This window comes from Clavelina lepadiformis, chromosome 5 (assembly GCF_947623445.1).
Source record: "Clavelina lepadiformis chromosome 5, kaClaLepa1.1, whole genome shotgun sequence".
Classification (NCBI taxonomy): Eukaryota; Metazoa; Chordata; class Ascidiacea; order Aplousobranchia; family Clavelinidae; genus Clavelina; species Clavelina lepadiformis.
Genome location: NC_135244.1, coordinates 6,211,067 through 6,235,194, shown reverse-complemented (window position 1 = coordinate 6,235,194; position 24,128 = coordinate 6,211,067). Strand labels below are relative to the sequence as shown.

Below are 24,128 nucleotides of genomic sequence, written 5' to 3'. Positions count from 1 at the left end.
GTATAAAAACGTTTTATATTCATAAATTAAACGGTTAAAAACAAAACAAATCAGGATTCACTGCTCATTGATGGCACCGATATGTAGAATGATTTTAAAACGACCGTACGGCGTAGTAGAACCGCATGAGGCGCTCGCAATTTTTGTAACAACCTTCCCTGGCAACGAATTCCCGAACACCAACTCGACGTTTATACAGTTCGGAAGCCTGGCGAGACGAGAAAATCTATATACTTGTCCTACAGAGGTATACGGCAGTACCGCAGTACTATAGCGTACCGAATTACTGTACCGCAGCACTTTTTCAGTATTGATACCGGTACTCTCGGTACTTTTGGAAAAAAGTTCCGATTCCCTGTAATGAATTTTTTACATTTTTCAAGAAATTTTAGTCGGTCTCAGTATACTCGAAACTTTTAAAATGAATATTTCAAGTTTTTGAGAAATAGGCTCTATGTTTTCAAAAGTTTATTTTTTATTAAATCTTAATGTTTTTAGTGTTTGTTGTTCTTTTACAAATACAAATATCTAGCAAAGCTGCAAAAGGTGAGGTCACATATGTTTTGTCACACTGCGTAATTCTAAATCTATTAATTAATGAATAAGTTTAATAATAAGTTTATTAAATAGCGTTGGTCGTATATACCATCCGACGCCCTCATATTTTCCCCTGTTTTTACTCGCCCTCAATTATTTACCTGTATTCTGCATATTTACAAAAAACTTAAAAGTAGCCTACACATTATCTTCAGTGAGTTAACTAGAAGCAGAAGATTCTAGAAACACAGACATGCTGAAGTGGTGTTGGTAGCAACGGTAGTGACGACAAAAGTCTCTGGAAAAACTAGAGGGGTGAAGGTTGTTCAAGCAAACTGCATCTCCTAATGAGATGAGTTGAAACAGTGAAAATGATAAACATAAGAGAGAAGAAAGAAATTTACCAAAAATGAAGGTGACGAAAGACAGAGGAAAACAACAAGATGGTACATGCACATGAAATTAACGGTACATAAAAGCAAATTGATACAAATAATGAAACTTAAATTGTTTGGGTTTCTGCGAAATCATTGCGAGAAGATGAAGCGGGTGGCGCGTCATCAAAAAGTCCAGAAAAAGACGGTTGGTCACGAAAACGTCGAGGCAAAGGCGACATTAAAGTTTATTGTGAATGTGCAACTGGTGCTTGATGTTGGTGTTGTCAAACGCGAATACGGGAGACACTGCAAATGGTGCGGAGATGATCGGATAAACCCGATGGTGTGGAAGATGGTGTACTAAATGATGCCGTTATTCTTAGCTTTATTTAACGTAAATCATTCATCTGCAATAATAGAATAAGTTTAATAGTAAAACAACAATAGTAGAAAAGCAACACAACCTCACAGCTCAAAAGATGTTCGTTTGTGACAATACGAACCGTGAAGTAATCTTAGTCTACGACTAAGGAATGCCCGAAGCAGAAACAAAACACAAGAAGTAATCAAGATAAAACGAGGCAGGTTAACAAAGGAATTTTCATTACAAGAACCCACATCATTGCATGGAGTTGCAGCATGAATATAAGGGCTAAGGGGAATGGATTCACAATCTGCGACAGTGCAAGGAGTAACGATTGTTTCGCGGCATGTGCGAATGTGTCTGCGACGTAGTGACCATTGACCATAGTTTCATTGGTCGTAATAAGGCTTGTTAAGAAATGTCGTATTTTCTCCTTAAGAAGGTTGGCTTCAGACATAGAGCTGAGCATCGATTGAAGATCAGTAAAAGACTGTTGAGAATTTTCTCGTAGACAGGTGCATTGTAGTTGATGTGTATAGGCGACAAAGTTAAGTTGATGCACCTGCGATAAAGTATAGTTGTGTCCCAGAATTCGGAAAGCAAAACTTCTTGCTGGTCGATACGAATCCAGCAGATGTACTTCCGGTAAGACAATGTTGTCTGAAATGAGCTGGCCGTAATGACTGCGGCCGTTTTGATCGCGATACTTGATGAGAGGACGTTGGCTAAATGCGTTTTTGTACGCAAGTGACCGTCACTTTGATAGAATGGCATGCTGCTCTGAACATAAAATCTCCAAGGCTGGAACCCATGGTTTGATGTCCAAGAGTGGTGGTAAGCCTCTCGGTAGGGAAGATCTTCAAAACTGCTTTGTAGAGTGTGCCGATCAGCTTCGCGACCTGGCAATGTAAGAGCTTGTTCTCTTCGTTGAAAGCAGTGAGAACTTCGAAAATAAGATCGTCCTGTTGTGTGTCAAAGGTTACAAGAAGTCGCGAGAATTGAGTGTGGCGTTTCGTTTTTTACAGTGGTCGCTATTATATAATGCAGGCAAATATTTTAAAGCAGCACAACCGTTTATTGCCATGCATTAAGTAGTTCATTGCAAAAACTATCAAAACAAACCATATCCAACCAACAGCAGAAGTTCATGGATATGACAACTGATGTTTTACTGTAATCTCAAATAAATCATAAATATATTTTGCCTACAAATGGCTTCTTCAGTATCTATGAGAAGCAACAGACAAAACAAACAGAGTTGATTAAAAACATAATACAGTTTAAAGCTAAAACCGGTAAATTGTAAAACAGCAAATAGAGGAAGTTTGAACAGAGCAAACACCGTTTCAATCTGACAAAACGACAAGTAACCTTAGTAACAAAGGCGGTGGTATAGTATGAGTAAAGCGAACTGCATACTTTAACAATGAAAATAATAGGTATCTCAACAGTAAACACGATAACTTATTGATTATGTTTTTGATTGGAAATCTAACATGTATAAGTCAAGTAATGCAGCCATAAAATATGTTGGGTTGGTTCATTGGCAAAAAGAAAAGGTACAAACATGGCATTAGTTGCTAAGCAAGTGCAGACTAATTGTAACAAAAAAAAACTTTCAGCACCAATAAGTTAGTAAAGAGCTCATAGTGGGTCCATTTTCACAAAAATTCCATGCCTGGCTTTCAGTACCACAGTAGGGTGGATTTCAGGCTTAGGACATTCGCGATCAATGTAAAATCTAAAACGCTGCAGGGCTTTGCACAAAGTCACCTTCATTTCTGTTATGGCAAAATTCTTTCCAATACAATTCCTATTGGGAAAAACAATATTTTTATAACTGACTGCCATTAAAAAACAAAACTAATTTATCAATGAAGTAATTTCACTTTTGGTCATAAATAGAAAGCTGCACTTGGCTCACTATCTCACCTTGGGCCGGCTGAAAATGGCAAATAAGCATGGGCAGAGCGATCTTTGCTGTTCTCTGCTGAAAATCTCAATGGTTTGAAAACCTGTTTCATTAAAAAAAAGTTTCTAAAAAAGGACATGAATATTTTATCATACTTGGTGGCTGGTGAGATCCTCAATTTTGATCAGTTACGGTACACGTGTTACTTTAATTTCCACTAATTAGTAGTATTACTTACTTGTAATCAAGTTGCATTGCTTACCTTAGGATTTTCCCAAACAGTTGGATTTCTATGCAACATGTATATGGGAATGTTGAGAGCTGTTCCTACATTAAATGTTTGGCTGCTTCCAGTTGGCTAAACCATAAGAATCAATTACACTTTTACAAATGCCACTGCATTTCATACTATCAAACATATTATACCCGAGTTCTGTATTTGTTGAAACACATGTTTCATAACAAAATTCTGAAAATCAAAATCTCACTAATTACTATGTTAATATATTCAAATGACATTGTTAGTCCTTTGTTGCTTACAGCTTGTTTGTCAAAACAAGTTTGATCCTTGCCAAACCCACGTGGAAATGTCAGTGGCCGAGACAACTTTCTCGCAATCGTAAATACTGGAGGATGAAGTCGTAATACCTCTTTTATAAACATAGTCAGATATGAAAGTTTAGCCACATCATCCCTGCAATAAACACATCTAATAAACTTCTGAATTCCTTTTGATTTAGTCCATAATATCTTTTTCATTAATAGTGGAATATTATAGACTTTGATAAATGAAAGGCTTTGAAGTTAAAACATAACCTGTCTGCATTAAACCAGTGTTTCTCAACTTTTTTAATAGGGGACCCTGGGACCATATTAAGCAGATTATCATATGGATTCAAACCATTTGATGACATCATTTCTACATTCTCTATACATGGCATGCCAATATGCAAACAATTTTATTCCCAAACACTGCAATTTTTTGTTATTAAAAAAATTACAATGTGGTATTGTATTAAGAGTTAAGTATCAAGATTAACTGCATTAGGAGTAAAGTTTGATAATGGGAACTGTTATTTGCTCAGTTAAATTTTTTTGTATGTAGATAACATCTTGGTTAATCCCGAAATAAAAGTTCATGAGACAAAGGTTGGAAACCATTGCAGTGAACTAAGCCAAACAAACCATGATATAAATTCTTTGTCACCCAAAACTCTTCTCACTTCTTCCCTGCATTTTTCCTGGTAGTCAGGATAAGTTGCAAGGCAGTAAAAAGCCCAGGATATTCCACTTGCAGTAGTGTCATGCCCTTCAAAGAGGAAGGTGTCTACTTCATCTCGAATTTCTCTATCACTCAAGCCTTTTCCATCTTCATCTTTGGTTAATAACAGAATATCGAGAAAGTCAAGATTTTTCCCAGTAGCTTTTTTGTACAGTTCAACATTTCCACTATCTTCACCATGCATTTTACTATCATTGGTCAGAGATTCTAAACTTGATTTGATAAGAACCTTCCTTTCTTGGATTATCTATTTAAACAAAATAGAATTTGGTTTTAAACTTTGAAGTAGAGGGCACAATAAGAATCGGAAGATGACTTATATGCATCCACGTACACCTAAAAATCTTAGTGTAACTTTTCTAAGCATATAGCAAAGGCAATAATTATGCAAGTATTTCAAAAAAATTTATCAAACTTAACTAATCCCAAAACCACTAATTCCCTCAAAAGTTATTTTAAAATTTCTGGCTGTACTAAACTTAAATCATGCATTTATGTGTATATTTAGGGTAAAAAAGCATAACAAACCTTTTCATCAAATGCATGTACATATTCACAATGTCCTTTAAATCGGCGGCCCATTGGTGTCAAGTAGAAAACAAAATCATTATGAATTAAAGGGTTGAACATTCGATTCATGACAATCTCTCCCAGGTCAAATACTGCTTTTATGTATCTATTCTCCTTGCTGAAATACATTTATGAACCACACAGTTAAACAATGCTGTAAATTGTAGCAAACATATAACCCTAAGGAATACATAATTGCATACATTTTGATATACATTGAATGAAATTTTAATCACGCTTTATTAAAATTTCAAAAATCGGTAACTATTGCTTCTGCATACTAAAATATCGGTATATACATGTAATCTTCAGTTCATATAATTTATGAACACTACAGTTCATACCTGTCAGTTTGACAGTTGGTGGTACATGACATAGTGCACAGTAGCATATTGTCAAGTGTCATTAAACTAACATGCTTAAACATTTCCACTGGAGCTGACTGAGGCATTGTTACCCATTTGTCCAACATCGTTGTTGCACATGAATTAAAGATTTCTGTGTACCTAAAAAGCATATAAATATAATATCAACACAGTTTATGAAAAAGTTTTAATTTTCATGAGAACGAAGTTACAATTTGCAGCAATTATCACATTTATATGGTGCAAAATCTAAATAAAAACTTATTACAGGCTACAACAACATACCCACGAAGAATATCAAAGTGGAAAGCTCTGGTAAGTAAATGCCTGTTTCGATGCCATTTCTTTCCTTTACTAACTAACAACCCATCTCCTATCCATGGCCTTAAAAATCCATATCCCAACTCATCCTTGGGCTCTAAGAACATAATAAAAGACACATATAAGGCTTACAAATAACCAAAAAAAAACAAATTGCACTCGCAGGTATGATGCATCCTTAGAGGTATATTTTTGCTTTCTTACATTTGCCAGCCATTCGTTCTCTAAAAAGAACATGTGGCCAGTTATGTGTCGATGATCATTATTAATTTTGATAGCAGACAAAAGTCTTCACTATTTACTTCACGTATAAGTTCATTTTTCACAAGTTCACGTACAAGTTAGAACATCGCACAATCACATACCATAATTTTGTAAGTTAACGTACAGCTCAATTACATAAAATTAATTATCTAAAAAAAGGTCAGTGAAAAAAGAATGAAATGCGTATCATACCAGCTGTTGCTAAAATTGGTTTTAGTACATGTGGGTGAGTGAGAGTAAGATACCATACAAATGGTCCCATCCACAACTGTCCAATCTTTGGATACAATGGCAACAAACTTTCCATAAAATTAAAGGATTCCTCGGTTACCTGTACCTATACAATACAATGTACATACACCAATTAAACATTCTAAATGCTACATAATGTACACAACATTTATTCATGCAAGGAATCAAAAGCAACGTCAAACAATGGAAATCTGATTGTGGCCAGCCAAGCACGAAGTTTACAGAACCAGAAGTACAACATATAAATAGAAAAATTCCCGTATATACTGTACCAGTATATTACACATATAATATTGTCTTTAACCTACATGAAAAGGTGTAGCAGACTTGTGACTTACTAAATGTAGGGATCCAAGTAACCAGTGAGGTTCTAGTCCTATACCTTTCATTTTGATCTTTCCTTCCTTTCGCCAACGAAGTGTGGTAAGAAGGGGTCTGACAAGATATGTCATCAAAACAACACCAACGGTAAGCAACAAAGCAATTAACAATATCATTGCTATATTTGACCTAATAAAAGCGGTTCATTTAATGCCAAGGTATTTTTGTTCCTCTATTTCAAGACTTTATAGAGGCAATATTAATTAAATTAATAGAGGCAATATTATTCCTTCGTACGAATGGTTTTTAAACACTTCTTAGTGCATAAATAAATGTTTTGTGTTCATTGATTGTGTTGTTTTGTTTGTGTTTATTTTGAAACGCTTCCTTAAACTTCAATTTATGACGTAATGGAGCCGGAGCTGGAACCGAAGCAGTGGTATCAATGAGCTCCGGAGCTAATTTATGATAAAAGAGAGCTCCGAAGCTGGAGCTGGAGCAATTTAACATTTACGCCTGCTCCAAAGCCCTGCTTTTTAGACACATTTTTTGCACCAGATAGCTATGTTGTGCACTGGACACGCTTTCTTTCCATACGGGGGAGCAAGTGTTGTTAATACCTTGCCCAAAGGCATTACAACGGTATGGCGCAGCTGATGGTTATCAAACACAGAACCTGAGGCACATTTATTGTGAGGTCAGCGTTTGAACTTCGAACCACTCGGCTACCAAGCTGACGATATAACATTACTACTGTAAAGCACTATAAGTATAACTTTGCATAAACAAACGCTCTGTTAACGCGACGATAAGAATTGCCGCTATTTTACTGGAAAAAAATAACATGGTAACTTAAACCTAACCTGGACATACCTTTTAATGTAAATCTACCTCTGGAGTTAAATTTAAAGATTTATTGGACATTAAAACTTTAAATAGCTGAAATCAACTTTCGCATAACCATTTTCCTAATCTAAACGCCTTTATAAACAGGCTGCTTGACTTGTACATGGTGAAACATTCACTTTGAATGCAAATGTTTTGCAGAAGGTTGCCTTGTGCAGATTTGTTTTCTTGCAGCCAACGGCAGCATTTGTCATCCGGTCCGCTAGGGAACGGCAGGGCACCGCTGGAGGCACACGCCACCTACTTCAGAGACGTGTATCATCCACGTCAAGGGTTCCACGACATATGGCCGCGGGAAAGTGGCCGCGAACAAACTCACCGGGGTCAACTGAACGTGACGTAAATTGACCGCAGACAAACTGACTGTGACATAAACTGGCCGGCGATCAAATTAACCGTCGATAAATTGGCCGGCGATCAAATTAACCGACGACAAATTGGCCGTCAAAAGGTCAAAATTCTAATTCACTATCTAGTCACTATCCAGTATTTGTATTGCAGTCAAGGTTGCCACTCGTAGAGTTTTTTGGCCCCTTGTACGGTGACCCATATTCATAGATTTCTTATTGTTACATACATTTTCCCAGTCTAGACGAGTTGTTTGATGAGATTATGAAAACAAGATTGAGGCGCTCTGTGCCCAAGGGCCTCCTGCCAAAAGGAGAAAATACAAGGATCTGGATGCGCGACTTCAAACCATCGTTGAAGATTTTGCAAACCGTGACATATTAGATTTTCTCAGAGGCATCGCCCACAACCTACAATTTGCGCAATAAACTTCCTTGTTTGTCAAATAACAGCTTGTGTAAATTTTAGTGCCCATATTATGTAGTGTCATATGTGTTTTGCAGTGAACGTCTTTTAATGTTGTTACTCGTATTTCTCGTATTTCCGGAAATATTTCTGTTTATTTCAATAAACGTTTCAATGTGTATTGAAATAAAAAACAATTTTGTTAAAAACAAAGGAAATAGTTACAAACAAATATTTACTTTACATATCATATACTACCGAGTTTAAAATTTTGACCTTTTGACGGCCAATTTGTCGCCGGTTAATTTGATCGCCGGCCAATTTATCGACGGTTAATTTGATCGCCGGCCAGTTTATGTCACAGTCAGTTTGTCTGCGGTCAATTTACGTCACGTTCAGTTGACCCCGGTGAGTTTGTTCGCGGCCACTTTCCCGCGGCCATATGTCGTGCTCCCCACGTCAAGTTATGTGTGTGCTTCGGCGCATGTTTGTTTGTCAATAAAAAAAGTTTAAGATAGCCTCAATAGAAGTAGGCTACTGTAGGTTGTTATTATATGATAACAAAGTTTATTAGGAAGATTTTGGATTGAAATAGTTCCCGTTAATACTAGTGTATTATTTCCTTCTTTTATTTTACATCTTTGATTAACATGGTTTTAGTAGACGCCATTAAGTACAATGGGCTACGCCAGCACACATCAGAAAAGTTAGGCTAGGTACCCAGTACCGCACTACTTGGGTTACTTGTAAACGCAAGCTGGCTTTCCAAGTGTTCGTCAAGGGTTATATTGTTTGTTTTTACTCTTCAAGGATTGAGCATTATACCATTTTATTGTGAACATTATAAGGCATCACATGCATGAAGGTGCTATTTGCTACGTAGCCATTAACATTTGTAAAATTAATACAAAACATTTTCAGTGTGTTAGCCAAACTGCAAAACTAAGTTTTAAGATTTAGGTCCTTAAAATTTTGGAATTTTTGCCACCAGAGAGAGCCCCTTTTCCTTTTACGTTTTTAACATGCATGGTTTCCATAAAAAGTGCTAAACATTGGCAAGTTGGCAAGCTAAACATTGGTTAGTTATTGGTCTTTGTCTTCATATTAACGTAAAATCTAATTTTGGAAGAAAAGCGTTTCACTTGAAAATTCATGATTTACTGTAATGCTTCTTCTTCTTCGTTTGGAGTAGATGGTTTCTTGAGAGAGTGAGCAAAAAACCTCATATTGTAGGGCAAGTGTTTGTTAGCCAGCTGACCACACTGTAAAAAATCTTTTCTAATTATAAGTCAGTGAGACAATTGAGACTAATAGTTAGTCTTCCAACAAAAAGTATGGCTTATAGTTAGTCTCAATTGTCTCACTGACTTATAATTAGAAAAGATTTTTTACAGTGCAGGTTTTCATCCATTGTTATCAGACCACGGTTCCCATAAGGATGGCGGTATGTCGGACAAGATGTTATGACGTGGTCTGCAGTCTGCTCTTCTGCACCACACTCACATGCCGCAGATGGAGCCATGCCCCATTTGTGCATGATTGAGCGGAAGAGGCCAACGCCAGTTCGAAGGCGATTGAGTTTGGTCCAAGCACACCTGGGAAAATGCATTCCCGGTGGTGATGTACTGGCCTCCGGAATAAAACCATGGAGTCTGGAGGAATTTTCTTGCCACTCCATACTCCATTTGTAATCCGCCCAGCTTGCCACATTGGTGCTTGACTGGTTGAAGTCATCCAGTAAATCTAAAGCAGCAGGGACAAATGGGTGCCTCGACTTAAGCTGCCGATGTCCTCTAAGTGGAGGAGACAGGAGCCGGTCATGCAGAAGATGCCCAGGCTCCAGTGCTCGGCGTGCTAGAGACAGTGTGGCTCTCTTGCGGCGGAGCTCAGATGGGTGGATACCTGCTAGGACAAACAGGTTGTCTGTTGGTGTGGGGCGCAGACATCCAGTCACTAAGCGCAGAGCGTCATTAATCGGCTTGTCTATGATACGAGTGTGAACACTACGACACCAAGCTGGTGTGCAGTACTCGGCGGAAGAGTGGACCAAAGCCAGGGTGGCTGTGCGAAGTGTTGAACATCCAGCACCCCAGCTAGATCCTGCCAGTCGTCTCAAAAGCCCAACGCGTGTTGTTAGTTTTTGGGCGAAGTGACTCCAGGTGTCGACGGAACGTGAGTGCCCTGTCCAACTTTATGCCAAGGTATGTTGGTTCGGCAGTGAAAGGGAGAAGACGTCCATCAACAGTGATGTTGACCTCACGTTTTGCCTCCTTGTTGTAAAGGTGGAAGGCAGCCGTCACCGTTTTGGTTACACTGAGCTTCAGCTTCCATTTCTGAAGATAAGTGGATATAGTTGCCATATCCTGGGTTAGGGACCCCTCCAACTCCTGCCAGTTTTCTGCTCTATGCATAATTGCCAAATCATCAGCGTAAGCAAACTTTTTATATCAGCGTAAGCAAACTGTAATGCTGAATGTGAATGAATGCCCGAATTTTATTACTGGAAACTGTAATCATTTTTTTCTGATTTTGATGTTTTACTAACTGTAGATATCATACATTTTATTTCAGCTCTAATGTCTCACTTCTAATGAACTCTTAATCTTAAACTAAGACATGACGTAAATTTTTTTATCATAATATGTAAATTTTCTTAAACCATTCAGAAACACTGTGGTTCTTTGTGTCTCTTAAGGCTGCTTATGTCAAGCTAAGTAGAGTAAATAACTATTTATAGCATTAATTGTGAGCTGTTATATATTGGTATACCATAGAGCCAAATTTGTAAATTTGACTTCTCCAGATGCTAATATTTTACCAACAAAAATGGGGTCTAATATACAAATGCACAACCAGATGATGTCACAATTTCAGTAGCTGGGGTCTAGTATACAAAAGCACCCTGTGGTTGTGCACTTGTATACTAGACTGCTCTTGTATTGTCCTTGTCTACTTGTCCTTTATAATGCATTTTATAAATTGGATTTTATTTTATTTTTTGTTGATGTACATACAGTATATAAATAACTAATCGAAGTATTGTCGCTCCCACAAAAATGTTTACAACCCCCCTGGAGAAGACAGGAAAGCATTCTCTCATTAAAACTAACTTAGTGAATTGTATTGTAACAGACATTGCCAACGTATTTCTAGATGTTTACTGTCCATTTTTCACAAATCATATGTGTTCTTTTCAGTATTTTAAGTATTATATGTGTAGACTAAAGTTTCCACAGTGTTGTCAGCATAGGCGGGCAGTACCATAGTACTATAGTACCAAATTACTGTACCGCGGTACTTTTTCAGTACCGTTACTTGTTTCAAAAGAACCGAATCTTAATACTGAATTACTTTTTTCAAGAAACTTCAGTCGGCCCCGGTACTCAGTACTTTTCACATGATAATTCAAAATTTTAAACAGCTGTATGTTTTCAAAAATACATGTTTGATACTAATTTTAGCATCTGTTCATCTTTTTTAATCTAGAAATGTCAAGTAAAATTGCAAGCAATGTCGCATATGTTTTGACTGGGAGTAACCTTTACTTGGGGAATAATAACGGAAAGCATTTTGCAGCAGCACCTTGTACACAAAAAGTACAGGTACCAAGTACCGAAAAAGTACTGAAAGACTTTTTTAAAATAATACCGAATACCGGAACTGTCGGTACATTTTTTACCAAGTATTGGTACTGTTAACTACGGTACTTTCAAAGTAATGACTCTCTACCTCTGGTTGTCAGAAAGATTAGCTGAAGCAGTGACACACTGGAAGCGGTATTATTATGGTCACTGGGGTAATGGAAATACTGACTGTTTGCAAACACTTCGTTTGGTAATATTGTTGACTGTCAGTTATTAATTTTCATACGCATTGTATTATCGGTATATATCTACGTTTACTGACTTTTAAATAACCAACTGCATTTGCAGGAAGGTTTAAATTTCATGAATAATATATTTTGTAATTTGTATGTAAAAACTAATTTCTTTAATTCATTCTGATACTTGAAGCACCACATCAAAGTTTGTTGAAGAAATGTAAGTATTGGATGTTTTTGTATTCTGGTCAACTAAATATCAGTAATACTTAGTAACTTATCATAATTATTTAATGGTGTATTGAGAAACTATTACTTCTAGAAATGAGGTGCACGTCGTAAAATAAGTAGGAATGTGCCACAAGGAAGATTATTTGGGTTTGCACAAACCCGAATATCATGAAGGTCAACATGAACGAATCTATTCGTGATTCGAACATGAACCAAACATGAAAATTTAATCCAAAAGTTGTCAAGTCTTATTTGTAACATGACGTAATCGATAAACAAGTCACTTTCTTTCAAAAAAAACTGTGTTAAAAAACGAATGAAAAAGCAAAATCGTTAGGAAAACGACCTTCATTGTAAGTATTGCTGACTCTATTTTAGCTTCGTCGTGAAACTAGATCATCATTTTTTAACAAAGTTAGCAAATTTATAAGTAATGTTGTATTCGGGTTTGGCATTGTTGGTATTCGTGTTCTCCCGAATCTTCTACAAAGACGATATTCGGTGAATCTATTCGGGTTTGGCTTCGTATCGCCCCATCCCTAAAAATAAGTATTACAGTCAACTTGTTTTTGCTCTATACTCTCACTTTAAATTGTAAATTATGCATAAATTTGTTTTAATTATGTTTTTTTTGTTTGTGTTTTAAATATGTAAAATACAGTCGAATCCGCTTAATTCGGACACCGGATAACCCGGACAACCGCTTTATTCGGCCAAAATGCTCAGGAACGGAACAAAAGCAAAAATTGAACATAAAAAAAACTCCTGTTAATTCGGACAATTCTCCGCTTAATTCGGACACAGGTTCGCAATTCCTATCGTTAGGTTATGACACAATAAACAGTACTTTGTTCGTTTTACCACGCAATTGCATTATGAGTGATTATGGTGAAACAATGACGATCGATGCTGTAACAATTGACAATGAACTCATATTACGCCGTGCAGGCTTCATATTCGCATAGTCATAGTGTTACACAGTAATATACAGTATTTGTTGAATCGTTTGGTATCGAAATACTGTAAGCAATACAACTAACCTGAAGGTATAACTCTTGTGCGTTTTATGCGATCAGTGCCAATTACTGCAGTATAGCGCAGCTGCAATTCATTTATTACGCAACATTGCAGTATTTTAAATGCGTTGTTTGCCTTTACGCATGACCATGAAACGAACAATTGATTTTCCGCTTAATTCGGACAAAGCCGTTTCTCCGCTTAATTCGGCCAAAAGTGAGCGGAACCAAAGTGTCCGAATTAAGCGGAGTCGACTGTATCTGATTTCTGGTTTAACTGCTCAAGGTTTTGCAGTTACAAAACTGAAAGTACTTATTGGTTTGATTGATTTCAGAAAATGTCTTAATTACTTGACAATTTTCACTGTGCATTGGTTCTTTACTATAATGTAATGTTACCTGAAATACAAAATACATTCCTTAATACTGTAATGAATTTAATGTGTGTAAATGTAAAATAAGACTTATTGTTGATGTTTATATGGTATGAAAGAAGCTGTATGCTGACATGGTGATTAAAAATGGAGCTGTTTATTAGCATAGGGCGTTTGATATGAAATGACTGTGGTGCATATGCGCTGTCTTTGTCTTCCCTGAATCCCCGTGTTATCTGTAATTCAATACTTTTATTAAGTTTAAAAATTTTGCCACCACTACCATGATTGTACTTTATTAAGTTGATGTAACAGAGATATACATATTTTATGTTGTGCTTTGTAAGTTTATTCACCAGCAGTAGAGCTGTATTGGTTATGAGTTGCGTTTTACAGCATATACATCACAATTAACTTTTTGTTTAGGCTTCAGGATCGAAGCATAGATTAAGTAATATGACAGGTTTTTGTAATGATGCCGTTTAAGTAATTGTTGAAACCAGATAGCAGTTATGCAAACCAGACTACATGATTTACTTTATTTTGTACACTAACCACAGTACTGACAGTGATATACCATACAGCTGGTAATTTGAAAAGAAGGACTTCATGAAATATTAAAACCGACCTTGTTTTGTTCCATTGTATCAGCTTGAATTGGGCAGCTTTCCTTGTTTGATGCCACCGCTGCCATACCCATGAATGGTCTTACTGCTTAGTAGCATGTGGTTTCATTACCGTGATCAGTTTGGTGTGAGGAAAATGGTAATTTGAGAAAGTACTTTAAGCTTCCCGCCTTATTAAGGACGCATTTACGTATGCAAGCAACTTTATTATTTATCAAGTGTTATTTTGTGTTGGCAAGCAAAGCTAACCATACATTAAGATTAACAGCGCTGTGCATCAAGATAACTCTGTTATCTAAAACCTAACCGTTATGGATCATGACCAAGTCCGAAGTATAGTTGCAACAAGTTCGAAAGCAATATCAGAAGTACCCGTTACTTAGCCCTTCGAGATACTACTAGATAATGCACAGTGTCCAGAAAAATGTTCTTATTGATTGACACGCGTTGCCCAATGGTAGATCGTTATATTTAACATAAATACGAACATGCTGTAGATGTTTGGTAGCCTTATGGAGAATCTCACGCGATCTAAGCACAACAGTATTGAATCGTTTCAGGCCGTAAATCTTTTTTCATCGGCTTAAAACGCTCGGTTTGAAATATTGATTGAAGAAATCGATGAGATAATCAGAGCTTGAGTTTTAGACCCACAATGCGCTTCAGAAGCAATTGTTTTCAGGTTTGGATGCAACGTTTTAATTTTCAAAAATTCTACTTTTCACGCTGCTACAGTTAATAACTTCCGTGTTGCACTGATATAGGCCTATTACGTTTATCAACGGAAAACCGAAGCATTTTTCGTTAATGCTTTTGCAGGTTGCTGGAGTTTTTATAAATATTAAGGTATTAGAGCTGTTGTTGTAAACTCAATAAATGGGACAGCGTTGTTGCTTATAAAGTTTTTGACAAATAAGAATTCATATCCTAAACATAGCAATGAAGCATGAAGCTGGTGTCGAGGTATGTGTTGAGCTGAAAAAGATGTTGCGTGCTTGCGTTTGTCCATTCATGCTGTTTGCCAGCATTATCTTGTATTATGGCTGCGCTTTTCTTTGTGGTGAAGCTTTGGGCTGAGTTTCGCTTTTGTTTCCCAGATTCTTTAGCGCAGCGTTTGCACTAGAAAAAGTTCTGACGGTTACAAACACCAGTCTTTTTCCCATGCCCACGCGTTTCTTTATTGGCCAGGCTTGAAACTATTTAGCCAGGTGATTTGATTAAGGCTGGCATATGGCAAACCAACCTTTAGTAACAAAGAGACGCAGTCGGCCTAATCCAAAAAAATTCGTTGCCGTTGCTCAAGTTAAACTACATCCATGAATTTACGCGTGGGATTTCAATTATCACAGACTCATAGAGTATAGAACTAATGAAACTCGTAGGGAAAAGGCTTGCGTGTTATAATGTGATTGCACGGCAAGTGGTATAGTTTTTGTGTTTTAATCAGATCACCATCACAGGTTGTTTATAACTGTGAAAAGAATCATAAAACTAATATTTTCTGTTCAAACTGCGTTACCAAAACAAGATTTTGTAAAATCTGTTAAAATGCAGTTGTTTGTGTGCCAGAGTTTGCAAACCACTTTTGAAAATAGAGGTTTCTTGATTTAAATGGATAACTCTTTTTTTAATCTATTTAAAAGTTCCGATTTTCGTTGGCCACTGTTTAACTAATTCGGCAACGTTCCAACTAATAAGGCAGCAATTTCCCCGAGGTTATTAAAGTAAAAAGGCTCGGCCAAGAGGAAAAAGGAAAGAATGGTCTTTGGCTTGGAGAATCGATCGCTTTTTCGTTACGAAGTTCTCTCGTTTCTTTTCGACCATATCGATAGACCGTTTCACTGTGCCAGTTTATTTGAAGTACTGGACTTATTTGCGGTTAAGTAGTCTTGAGAGATTAGAGTTTCTAGAATCAACCATGGAAAACGGAAACGTAAGTTTTGCAATATCGCTCAACTGACTACTTAAAAAGGATGAATGTCCAGTTCAATTTTGCATTTAAATATATAATCTGTTTGAGGCGGCAAGCACGGTATGTTTGTTTGTCATTTCCTTAGCTTCTGGTTAAAGCTTACAGAACAATATGAATTTTTGTCTTAGCATGTAATGCAGTCGCGTTACTAGTATACAGTATTTCAATATCTGGGTACGAAGTTTAATCAGACAGAACTTCACATTGGTTCAACCAATATTTCATGAATGGCCAAGAGTGCTGTTTTGAAGGCGCGTTCTTAAACCTCTGTTCGTCTTAACGGCCTTCAAACTTAAGGCTTATTGCTAGGGTAACCGGCAGTTAGTGTTTAACGTTTTTGAATCGGTACATATTGGACTATGGCAAGTGCAACGCATAAGTTTGTCATTATAAAGGATTCTTGGATTTGAAACCATCGTTTGTTGGTTTGGCGTATCTTAGATCCGGTATCGGCGCGATGTTAGCGTGGCTTAGATTAGACGAATAATATGAAATATTATTAATACTGTTACAGGAAGTATCATCCATGCTTTTTTGTGATATCATCGAATTAATGAACCAAATAGTTACTTAAATTTACCCTTTTTTACGAGCAGAGCGCTCAGAGTTAAGAGCGAATATAAAAACCTGTTGGAGCCGTTGCTCGAATTCCTTTAAGGATAGCATAGCATCGTATTGTTGTTTTATGTTTGAATAGTTGGAAGATTTTTATGCGGCCGCTTTTGTTAGCATAAGGCGTTACTAAACTGATGTTTTGTTTGAATATCTTACTACGGTTTTGGCTTAAAAGTAAAAGCTTGGTATTCGGTGCCATACTGTGTAATCTGATTAAGACGAGTGTTAATATAATTTGTCAAAACTTTCAAAACCGTTATGCTTTCATCGACTCCGCATTCTTCATTGAATTATTTGCTTTCCGTGTTATGCTTTTTTTTCGATTTTAGTGTTGCGTCAGTGACAAGGAATTTCAATGAGTTTGTTGCAGTTTTGATCCTTAATTTTTAACATTCAAAGTACATTCATTTTTTATGAGAAACTTCGGGATGAAGCTTCTAATAACGTGGCATTAAGTTTCCAGCAAATCGTCACACCAAACTTGTTTTTAGTACGTTCTGCAAATTTTCGCTAAAGGAGCTAAAACTGTGTCCAAACGAGGCGGTTGTGATTACAACTGTTCACGTTCTGTGCGCAAACTTCTAGGATTGGTTTGATGGGAAAAGGGCAAAAAATTTTGATTCGGCTCAAAATTTTCGACGAACATTCCAGCGAGATAGACGAACTACAAAAGCAATTGCCTGACTTACACTGCATTGTATTAGAGGCTGGATGCTATTCAGTGTAGTTTACCATTGTCAAGACAACAATTATGCGTTCTAGCCAGATCACAGCTTATTTTAGAAATGTTGGGACCTCTTTCGAGCGTATTGAAAACCAGTTGGGTGTGACCAAAAGGCACACGTTCTAATTTTAAACTTTTGAAAACTTTACTGCACGAATTGACTACCGGTTCGGTGCCACGTGGCCATAAGTATGGGCACAACTTTTGTAGTGAAAAATCTGCTCTTGTTTAGGACCAAAGTTCACTGAACAAAGGCCGAATTAGCCATTTTGCTTCATAAAAAAAAACAAAATTGGAGTTTATTGCAATATATTTAAACATGATATGATATGATATAAAACATCGCATTTAAAATCAACACAATTAACAACCAGATAAGAAATGAAAGAACTTTCTTAATTTTGCGTTGGCCTGATACGAGAGAGTCTTACAGGTTATAATTTATTTTGTTTTGGATAAAAGTTCCGCAATTCCTTTTTTAAGGCTTCTTTTAAAAAATGAGTGTTTTGTTTCCCGGCCACCTTTTGTGATTGGGAAATGTTTAGATTTTAGTCGTGCGATTGATCATTGCGCGCCTTGACCAAGCTGACGGCAATTTCATATTATATTGCAGATGGCCAACTCAAGTTCTGTACAGCAACAACAAAAGGATGCAGCAGACCAAAACTTTGACTTTATGTTTAAGTTGCTCATAATTGGAAACAGCAGCGTGGGAAAAACTTCTTTCCTCTTCCGGTATGCGGACGATTCTTTCACAAGCGCATTCGTATCAACTGTCGGCATCGATTTCAAAGTTAAGACAGTCTGTAGACAAGATAAGCGACTCAAGCTTCAAATATGGGTCAGTATTGGCTAATTTTTAACATACTTTACTATCAGTCATTGTAAATGTGCAAGTAGTTTAGGGCGTTGCTTTGTTGCTGTAAAAATCTGGTTGCTTCGAACAAGCAAAGAAAATAAATAAACTAATCCAGCCAAAAAATATTTCGTGGTTTCATGTTGTTGGCAAACCGCATTTATGCTCGCAATGAACATCAAAAATATACGATTTTTAACCTAACGTCACGGATCGGGATGTCAAATTTCATGGGTAGAATTTCCGCCTTACGCCTAAACACAGCCTGAGCGCCTGATCTGCACGTTAGTAATTGGATCGATAAACCTTCGAAATTATTTTAATTAACCTTTTTTATTCTCCTGTAAAAGAACAGCTGCCCATGAAAATGACGCAGTGTATGCATTAAAATTTAATATATCTGTTCCTCGCGACATTAAAACGTTAAAAGAAACCAATACGCGCCAATGGATTGCGTCAGGCACTCCACTCTTACCAAAGTATCTCCTCAACGTTATAGATGATACTATCATCGGTTATGCTTTTCACAGAGGAGGTATGTAACCTTTTAATGTCAACAATAGAAAAGAAATCTATTCTTGCGCTGGTATTTGTCTGTGCGATTAACGTCACCGCGGTCACTTCCTTTGCGGCGTAAACATAAAGTATGATGAATTGGAAATTGGCGTATATCTACAGTAGTGTGAGTTGCTTGCTTTGCGTCGCACTGTTCTCAGCTAACAAGCAAGCCATTTATATCATGGCCCGTTAACTACTGTATATCATACCCACACTCTACACACCGTGTCTCAAACTTTTGGTATATGGGAATATTATGGTAGACACCGCCCTTTTTATTTAAAGTTATGTCAAAAATGTCTGTCTTTGCTTGGTGATTTGAAAGTAATCACTTACGTAAATCCTACTTTCCGATTACCTTCTTCAGTTTCGGGATGACGTTGAACATTTTGCGAAAGGTCATAGCTCTTGGCCCGATTAACAAACACTTTCGCGCCTTTTACCGCTGCTAAATACATCTGCTGTGAACAACGCAACATGATCATCAATATTTCTACATCGACAGGATACAGCCGGACAAGAACGTTACAGAACAATCACCACAGCCTATTATAGAGGAGCCATGGGCTTTATACTCATGTACGACATAACAAACCAAGATTCCTTCAACAGTGTACATGATTGGTAAGCAGCGTAAATTCGTTGTATTGATTTCGTGCACATGGGATGTTACTCATTGGTATCGTAAATTTAAAGAGTATTACTGTGCAAATCTATGGCATGTTCGTTTTGATTATAGAAAATAGATAACTTGACACGAAGTGTAAAAACTGTAGTAGAGTAAATGGCGTATTAAAAAAACCGACCGGTAGGTCTGGAAAAAATAATGACCCAGCTTAATCAGTAGATACTAGATACCGCTTTTGCCTTAAGGAAAATGGTAGACCTCTGTTGGTTGAATGGCCATTTTTTCTACCTATGAACACTGTTTCTTCTTACTGCGTTTTCTTGCAGTAATGATTATGCGCACAGTACGTTCCTCATGATGTACAATAAAATTAGAATGCTGTTCAGGGGAAGTGCAATGAACCCGAGATAATGACGTTTCACAAACCGGCTTGTCACAGGGCACGACAAAGTCGACATAAACGTTAATGAATGTCCTTTTCCCAGCATCCTGTGCTCAGTATTGTGTTGCTATAGTGGTAAACAAGATATTGGGCACCTATTTAGACTTTGGTTGGTTATAATTACTCCAGTTTTGTGCTTGGTTGTGTATACTTCTGTTGAAATTCTACAGTAATTTCATCAAAGGAATAACAATGGCACCGAAACAAAATCGAAAGTATTGAAACGTGACCATTACCGGATAGAACAAGAGCAACAACGTAATTAATGTGTGAGAAAAGCATGGAAAAACTTGGGTGGAATTATTCAGGCTAATTTGAACTTGCTCCCATGACGATATTATTTTGTTATTTATGTAAAAACGCGTCCTCGCTGCTTTCCCAGCCTTAATTACAGGATCACGTATCAGTGCATCACCGTTTCGCTTGTGAAACTTTTACCAAAGCTAGCCGTTGCTCGCTGTGAATAAATGTCCTTACCCATTCTTCTGTTTCAGCGTCAGTTGAATTTATTGCTCAGTATCTTCTACTTGCGTCCGCCGTTTGCTGAGAAACTGTCCGCGTTGGTATGTCGCAAAAATCGATTGATTTTATTGGCCAATCGCGGCATATGGCGTGTCACCAATCGAGCCACTTATACCAGCTGGGAAATTGGCTCCACCTTAGCGGCAAATGCTTCACTGAGAATACATCACGTTTTATTGTCACTGATCATAAACAACGCATAGCGCAAAAAAATCAAATCCAGCGCAAATTGAAAAAATATTTGTTCTCGGTTGACAGCATGCACCAGTTGTCCATCCGCACGCTTATTTTACAATCTGTTTCCTTCTCCAGGTCGACTCAGATCAAAACGTACTCTTGGGACAACGCACAGGTAATCATGGTGGGTAACAAGTGTGATATGAACGACGAAGATCGCACTGTAGAAACGGAACAAGGTCAGAAACTCGCCGACCAGTTAGGTAAGTGAACAGCCTGATAACTGCATTATCACCACTGACATAGGTTGCAGGTTGTGTTAACGTATGGCCTGACAGCATTGTCATTTCCTGGTAGGTCTAACAATAGATCATTATCGTACTTCAGCGCTTAAGAGATAATCGATGATTGTAAATAACTCTTTCCCATGTTGTTGTGCGAGATTTTCTTATCACGCACGATGATGTAATGCAGTTCCATATTGATCAAACGCATTTAGTCCTGCCCTTAGCTTGTGTGTTTTGATTCCCACAAACTCATCTTTTATTAACTGCTAAACATTGAAACACAACGTTATTTATGCTACTCCACACCAACTACGTTTTTAAGTTGCCATGCTGATTGTTTGGTTCCGATAAACTATAGACTTTTGCAATGTAATGTGAATATTGCAAGCAGCTGTGCACACTGCTCTGCACTTGCCTAGCTTATTTTATTTTTACCTTGCTTTGGTGAGCACTTCTAAGCTTTCCGGTCGAGTTGTTCATACGAGATTTTCCCCGTTTCGCTATAGTAGATGACTGTTTATTGTAAGTTGTAAACTTTGAGATACTGTAGTAATCAATGCCACAAAGAAGGATTTCCATGAATTACTTACTACTCGGCATTTCTTTCTGCCGTGAACAGATTGAAAGACCATTTTTCGCCTTAGTTTGTAAAACTTTGTAGCATAAACCAGTATACGTCCTATGACCTTGATGATAGGTCAGTTTCAGAATCAATCACTTTTTACCTTATGACTATATCTTTTGCAGGTTTCGAGTTTTTTGAAGCAAGCGCGAAAGATAACATCAACGTGACAGAAGTTTTCGAGAAGTAAGAGTCTTTTACATGTGGCGATTCACATATTTCTAAGTTATCATGAAAATCAATGAAGGAACATAGTCTAATTATGATTAAAATATATATTTTGTATATATTGTTGGAATTGGTTCAAATCTGTATCGATTTGATTCTAATATTAATCGATGTGATTTCATTTCTACAGCATTCGGTCTAGTTTCTGCTTTGAATTCATTGCTATCTTGCTTGTCCCACGTTTACCCATTTCTAAGATTTTACGCTTCGCAAAATTTGTGTAACTAGTTAATATCACATAAATATCGGATTAGACTTACTTTCTTGTAGCTAATTTCATTCGCAATAGTCACTGATAAATGTTTAATACCTGAAACGGCGTTTTCATTAGTGTAGGACATTTTTTCTCAATTGCTCATATATTACAGAGACAAACAATTGTTTTGACCCCATTGTGGTCTTGTCCACTGTTAAGCTATTTCCTATTCTGCAAACATTTCCTTCCACCCAATGTTAATTACGTTTGAACCTTCTTATATAAGTCTTAAGGAATAGTACGAAATAGTTTAGTTATTAGAATATTATCTCTTGCAAATTTTCAACTTATAAAAAAGTTAAAAGTTGAAATAGTGGGTAAAATGTTAACAACTGATAATTTTCCAGCATTCTTTACTTTTTCTGTGTCCAGGCTCGTCGACTTAATTTGCGATAAAATGTCAGAAAGCCAAGATTTTGACCCGAACATCGGCAATGCCAGTAAAGGAACGAGGTTGACGGACGGCAACGCAGACGGGGGCAGTGGAGGTTGTGCCTGTTGAGAGCAAGTCGGGAGCTTATCGTCGTCGACTGTTTAGAAGCTCCTTTCCCTGTCGACGAAAACGACTGTTTTTGAGACTTGTAATTTTATCAGGAGGGATATGTGTACATCTTCAAAAATATTTTTTACTTCGTCACTTTTCTTTCAACAAATTCTTATTGTTTCATTAGATGTCTATTTGTTGTACCAGCGAACTCCGTGTTATTACGTTAGAGAACATACAATGCACCGATTAGGAAGCGTGTGCAATAGCATATAAAGCATCTTTCCGCCCATGCCGCTACTATTCCGAATAGTTTGTCCGTGTTTTATTGTTTAATCATGACTGTCGTCTGTCTTCACTATCGCCCTCGTAGTTGTGACGTCTTTACCTGGCGTGAACCAAACTAACCGTAACCTATGTCGCGCTAAGTAACTCTTACTATGTACATGTATCCTATTGGAAATGTTTGCTTAAGCAATAGCTCATGGAAAACGTGGTACGAGCTGTTACGTTTAGCCTGGTCGTGTCTGGACTCAACATACCCAAAATTGATTGATGTTTGCTCTCCTTCAAGCCAGCGGCTTTTTTGCAATGTTTAGTTTTTACATTTTTTGCACATGCCTGTTTTGTTTCAAATTTAATTTCAATTAAATCGTGTGCTTGTTACAATTTTCCGTGCAATAGAACTTTCAATTCATATGGTATTGGTTGCGTTAAACATAGCTGGTTTTTGCATCGGTCACAAAACGTTTACAGCATGCATTTGCTTCAGGATAATTGGAAACCACCTTAATTTTATCATTGTTTAATGCGAATTTTACCGGTTCTGCTTCTATTTTTTACAGTACTGCCATTGCATTTTTGGTGTTTCGTACCGTAAACATGTGTAGTTGTATTCACGGTTATATTTTTACCCGCATCGGTAGACGTGTGCGTTGATATTTCTGTATTATCTATACATATACTGAAGGCTCTTATCACATGTCTGTTGTAATGTGCCCTGATACTACGTTACTTAAAATGATCTTATTAGATGTTTAGTTTATAGATTGGTTATTGCTACGGTGTGCTCCATTCGTCAATAAAATAGTTTGCCAGGTTGCAAATTGCCGAGAAAGATTTTTAGTTTCAAAAATAAAGGTAAGAGTTGTGGTCAAAAACGTACTTTCAGAGAGGAGATTGTCGACGAAACTCGTCATTTTGCGAAAGGAACAGCTTTGACAACATCAACATATGACATCGCTCTGTTTTCTCAATGTACATGGAATTCCACAATCATTAAAACCAATTTTTATAAAAATCCAGGTTGCTACAGTGCTTTTTTGCTGTTGTTGCTCTTTCTATGCTGTTAAGAATTGTATGCTCGGTATACTAATTTCAAAATTTTCCTTTAAGCTTCACTTAAACTGGAACCATTCCAATATTCTTGATCGAGATACGAGTTAATACACTACCTTGCAAAGTTT

General features: G+C 37.1%; 2 protein-coding genes across 4 annotated transcripts; one reads left to right on the top strand and one right to left on the bottom strand.

Annotated features, from left to right (window-relative positions):
* Positions 1-2,316: 2,316 nt before the first annotated feature.
* LOC143460688 (cytochrome P450 4F4-like) lies at positions 2,317-6,779 on the bottom strand. Its single transcript, XM_076958294.1, has 10 exons — positions 6,583-6,779; positions 6,185-6,329; positions 5,693-5,825; positions 5,387-5,548; positions 5,001-5,160; positions 4,376-4,719; positions 3,731-3,884; positions 3,453-3,548; positions 3,211-3,293; positions 2,317-3,091 (listed from the first exon to the last, which is right to left on the bottom strand). Exons 1-10 carry the CDS (start codon positions 6,739-6,741, stop codon positions 2,923-2,925), a joined length of 1,605 nt encoding a protein of 534 aa, XP_076814409.1. The 5' UTR covers positions 6,742-6,779; the 3' UTR covers positions 2,317-2,922.
* Positions 6,780-10,396: 3,617 nt separating this feature from the next.
* Positions 10,397-23,768, top strand: LOC143460869 (ras-related protein Rab-3C-like). Of its 3 annotated transcripts, none has more exons than XM_076958530.1 (6): positions 10,397-12,264; positions 18,216-18,443; positions 19,522-19,640; positions 20,921-21,048; positions 21,820-21,880; positions 22,551-23,768. In XM_076958530.1, the coding sequence occupies exons 2-6, from the start codon at positions 18,216-18,218 to the stop codon at positions 22,678-22,680; spliced, it is 666 nt and encodes a 221-aa protein (XP_076814645.1). In that variant the 5' UTR covers positions 10,397-12,264; the 3' UTR covers positions 22,681-23,768. The 3 variants fall into 3 exon arrangements, with proteins under 3 accessions (XP_076814645.1, XP_076814643.1, XP_076814644.1); XM_076958528.1 differs by lacking the exon at positions 10,397-12,264 and adding an exon at positions 15,092-15,254; XM_076958529.1 differs by lacking the exon at positions 10,397-12,264 and adding an exon at positions 16,041-16,224.
* Positions 23,769-24,128: the final 360 nt, after the last annotated feature.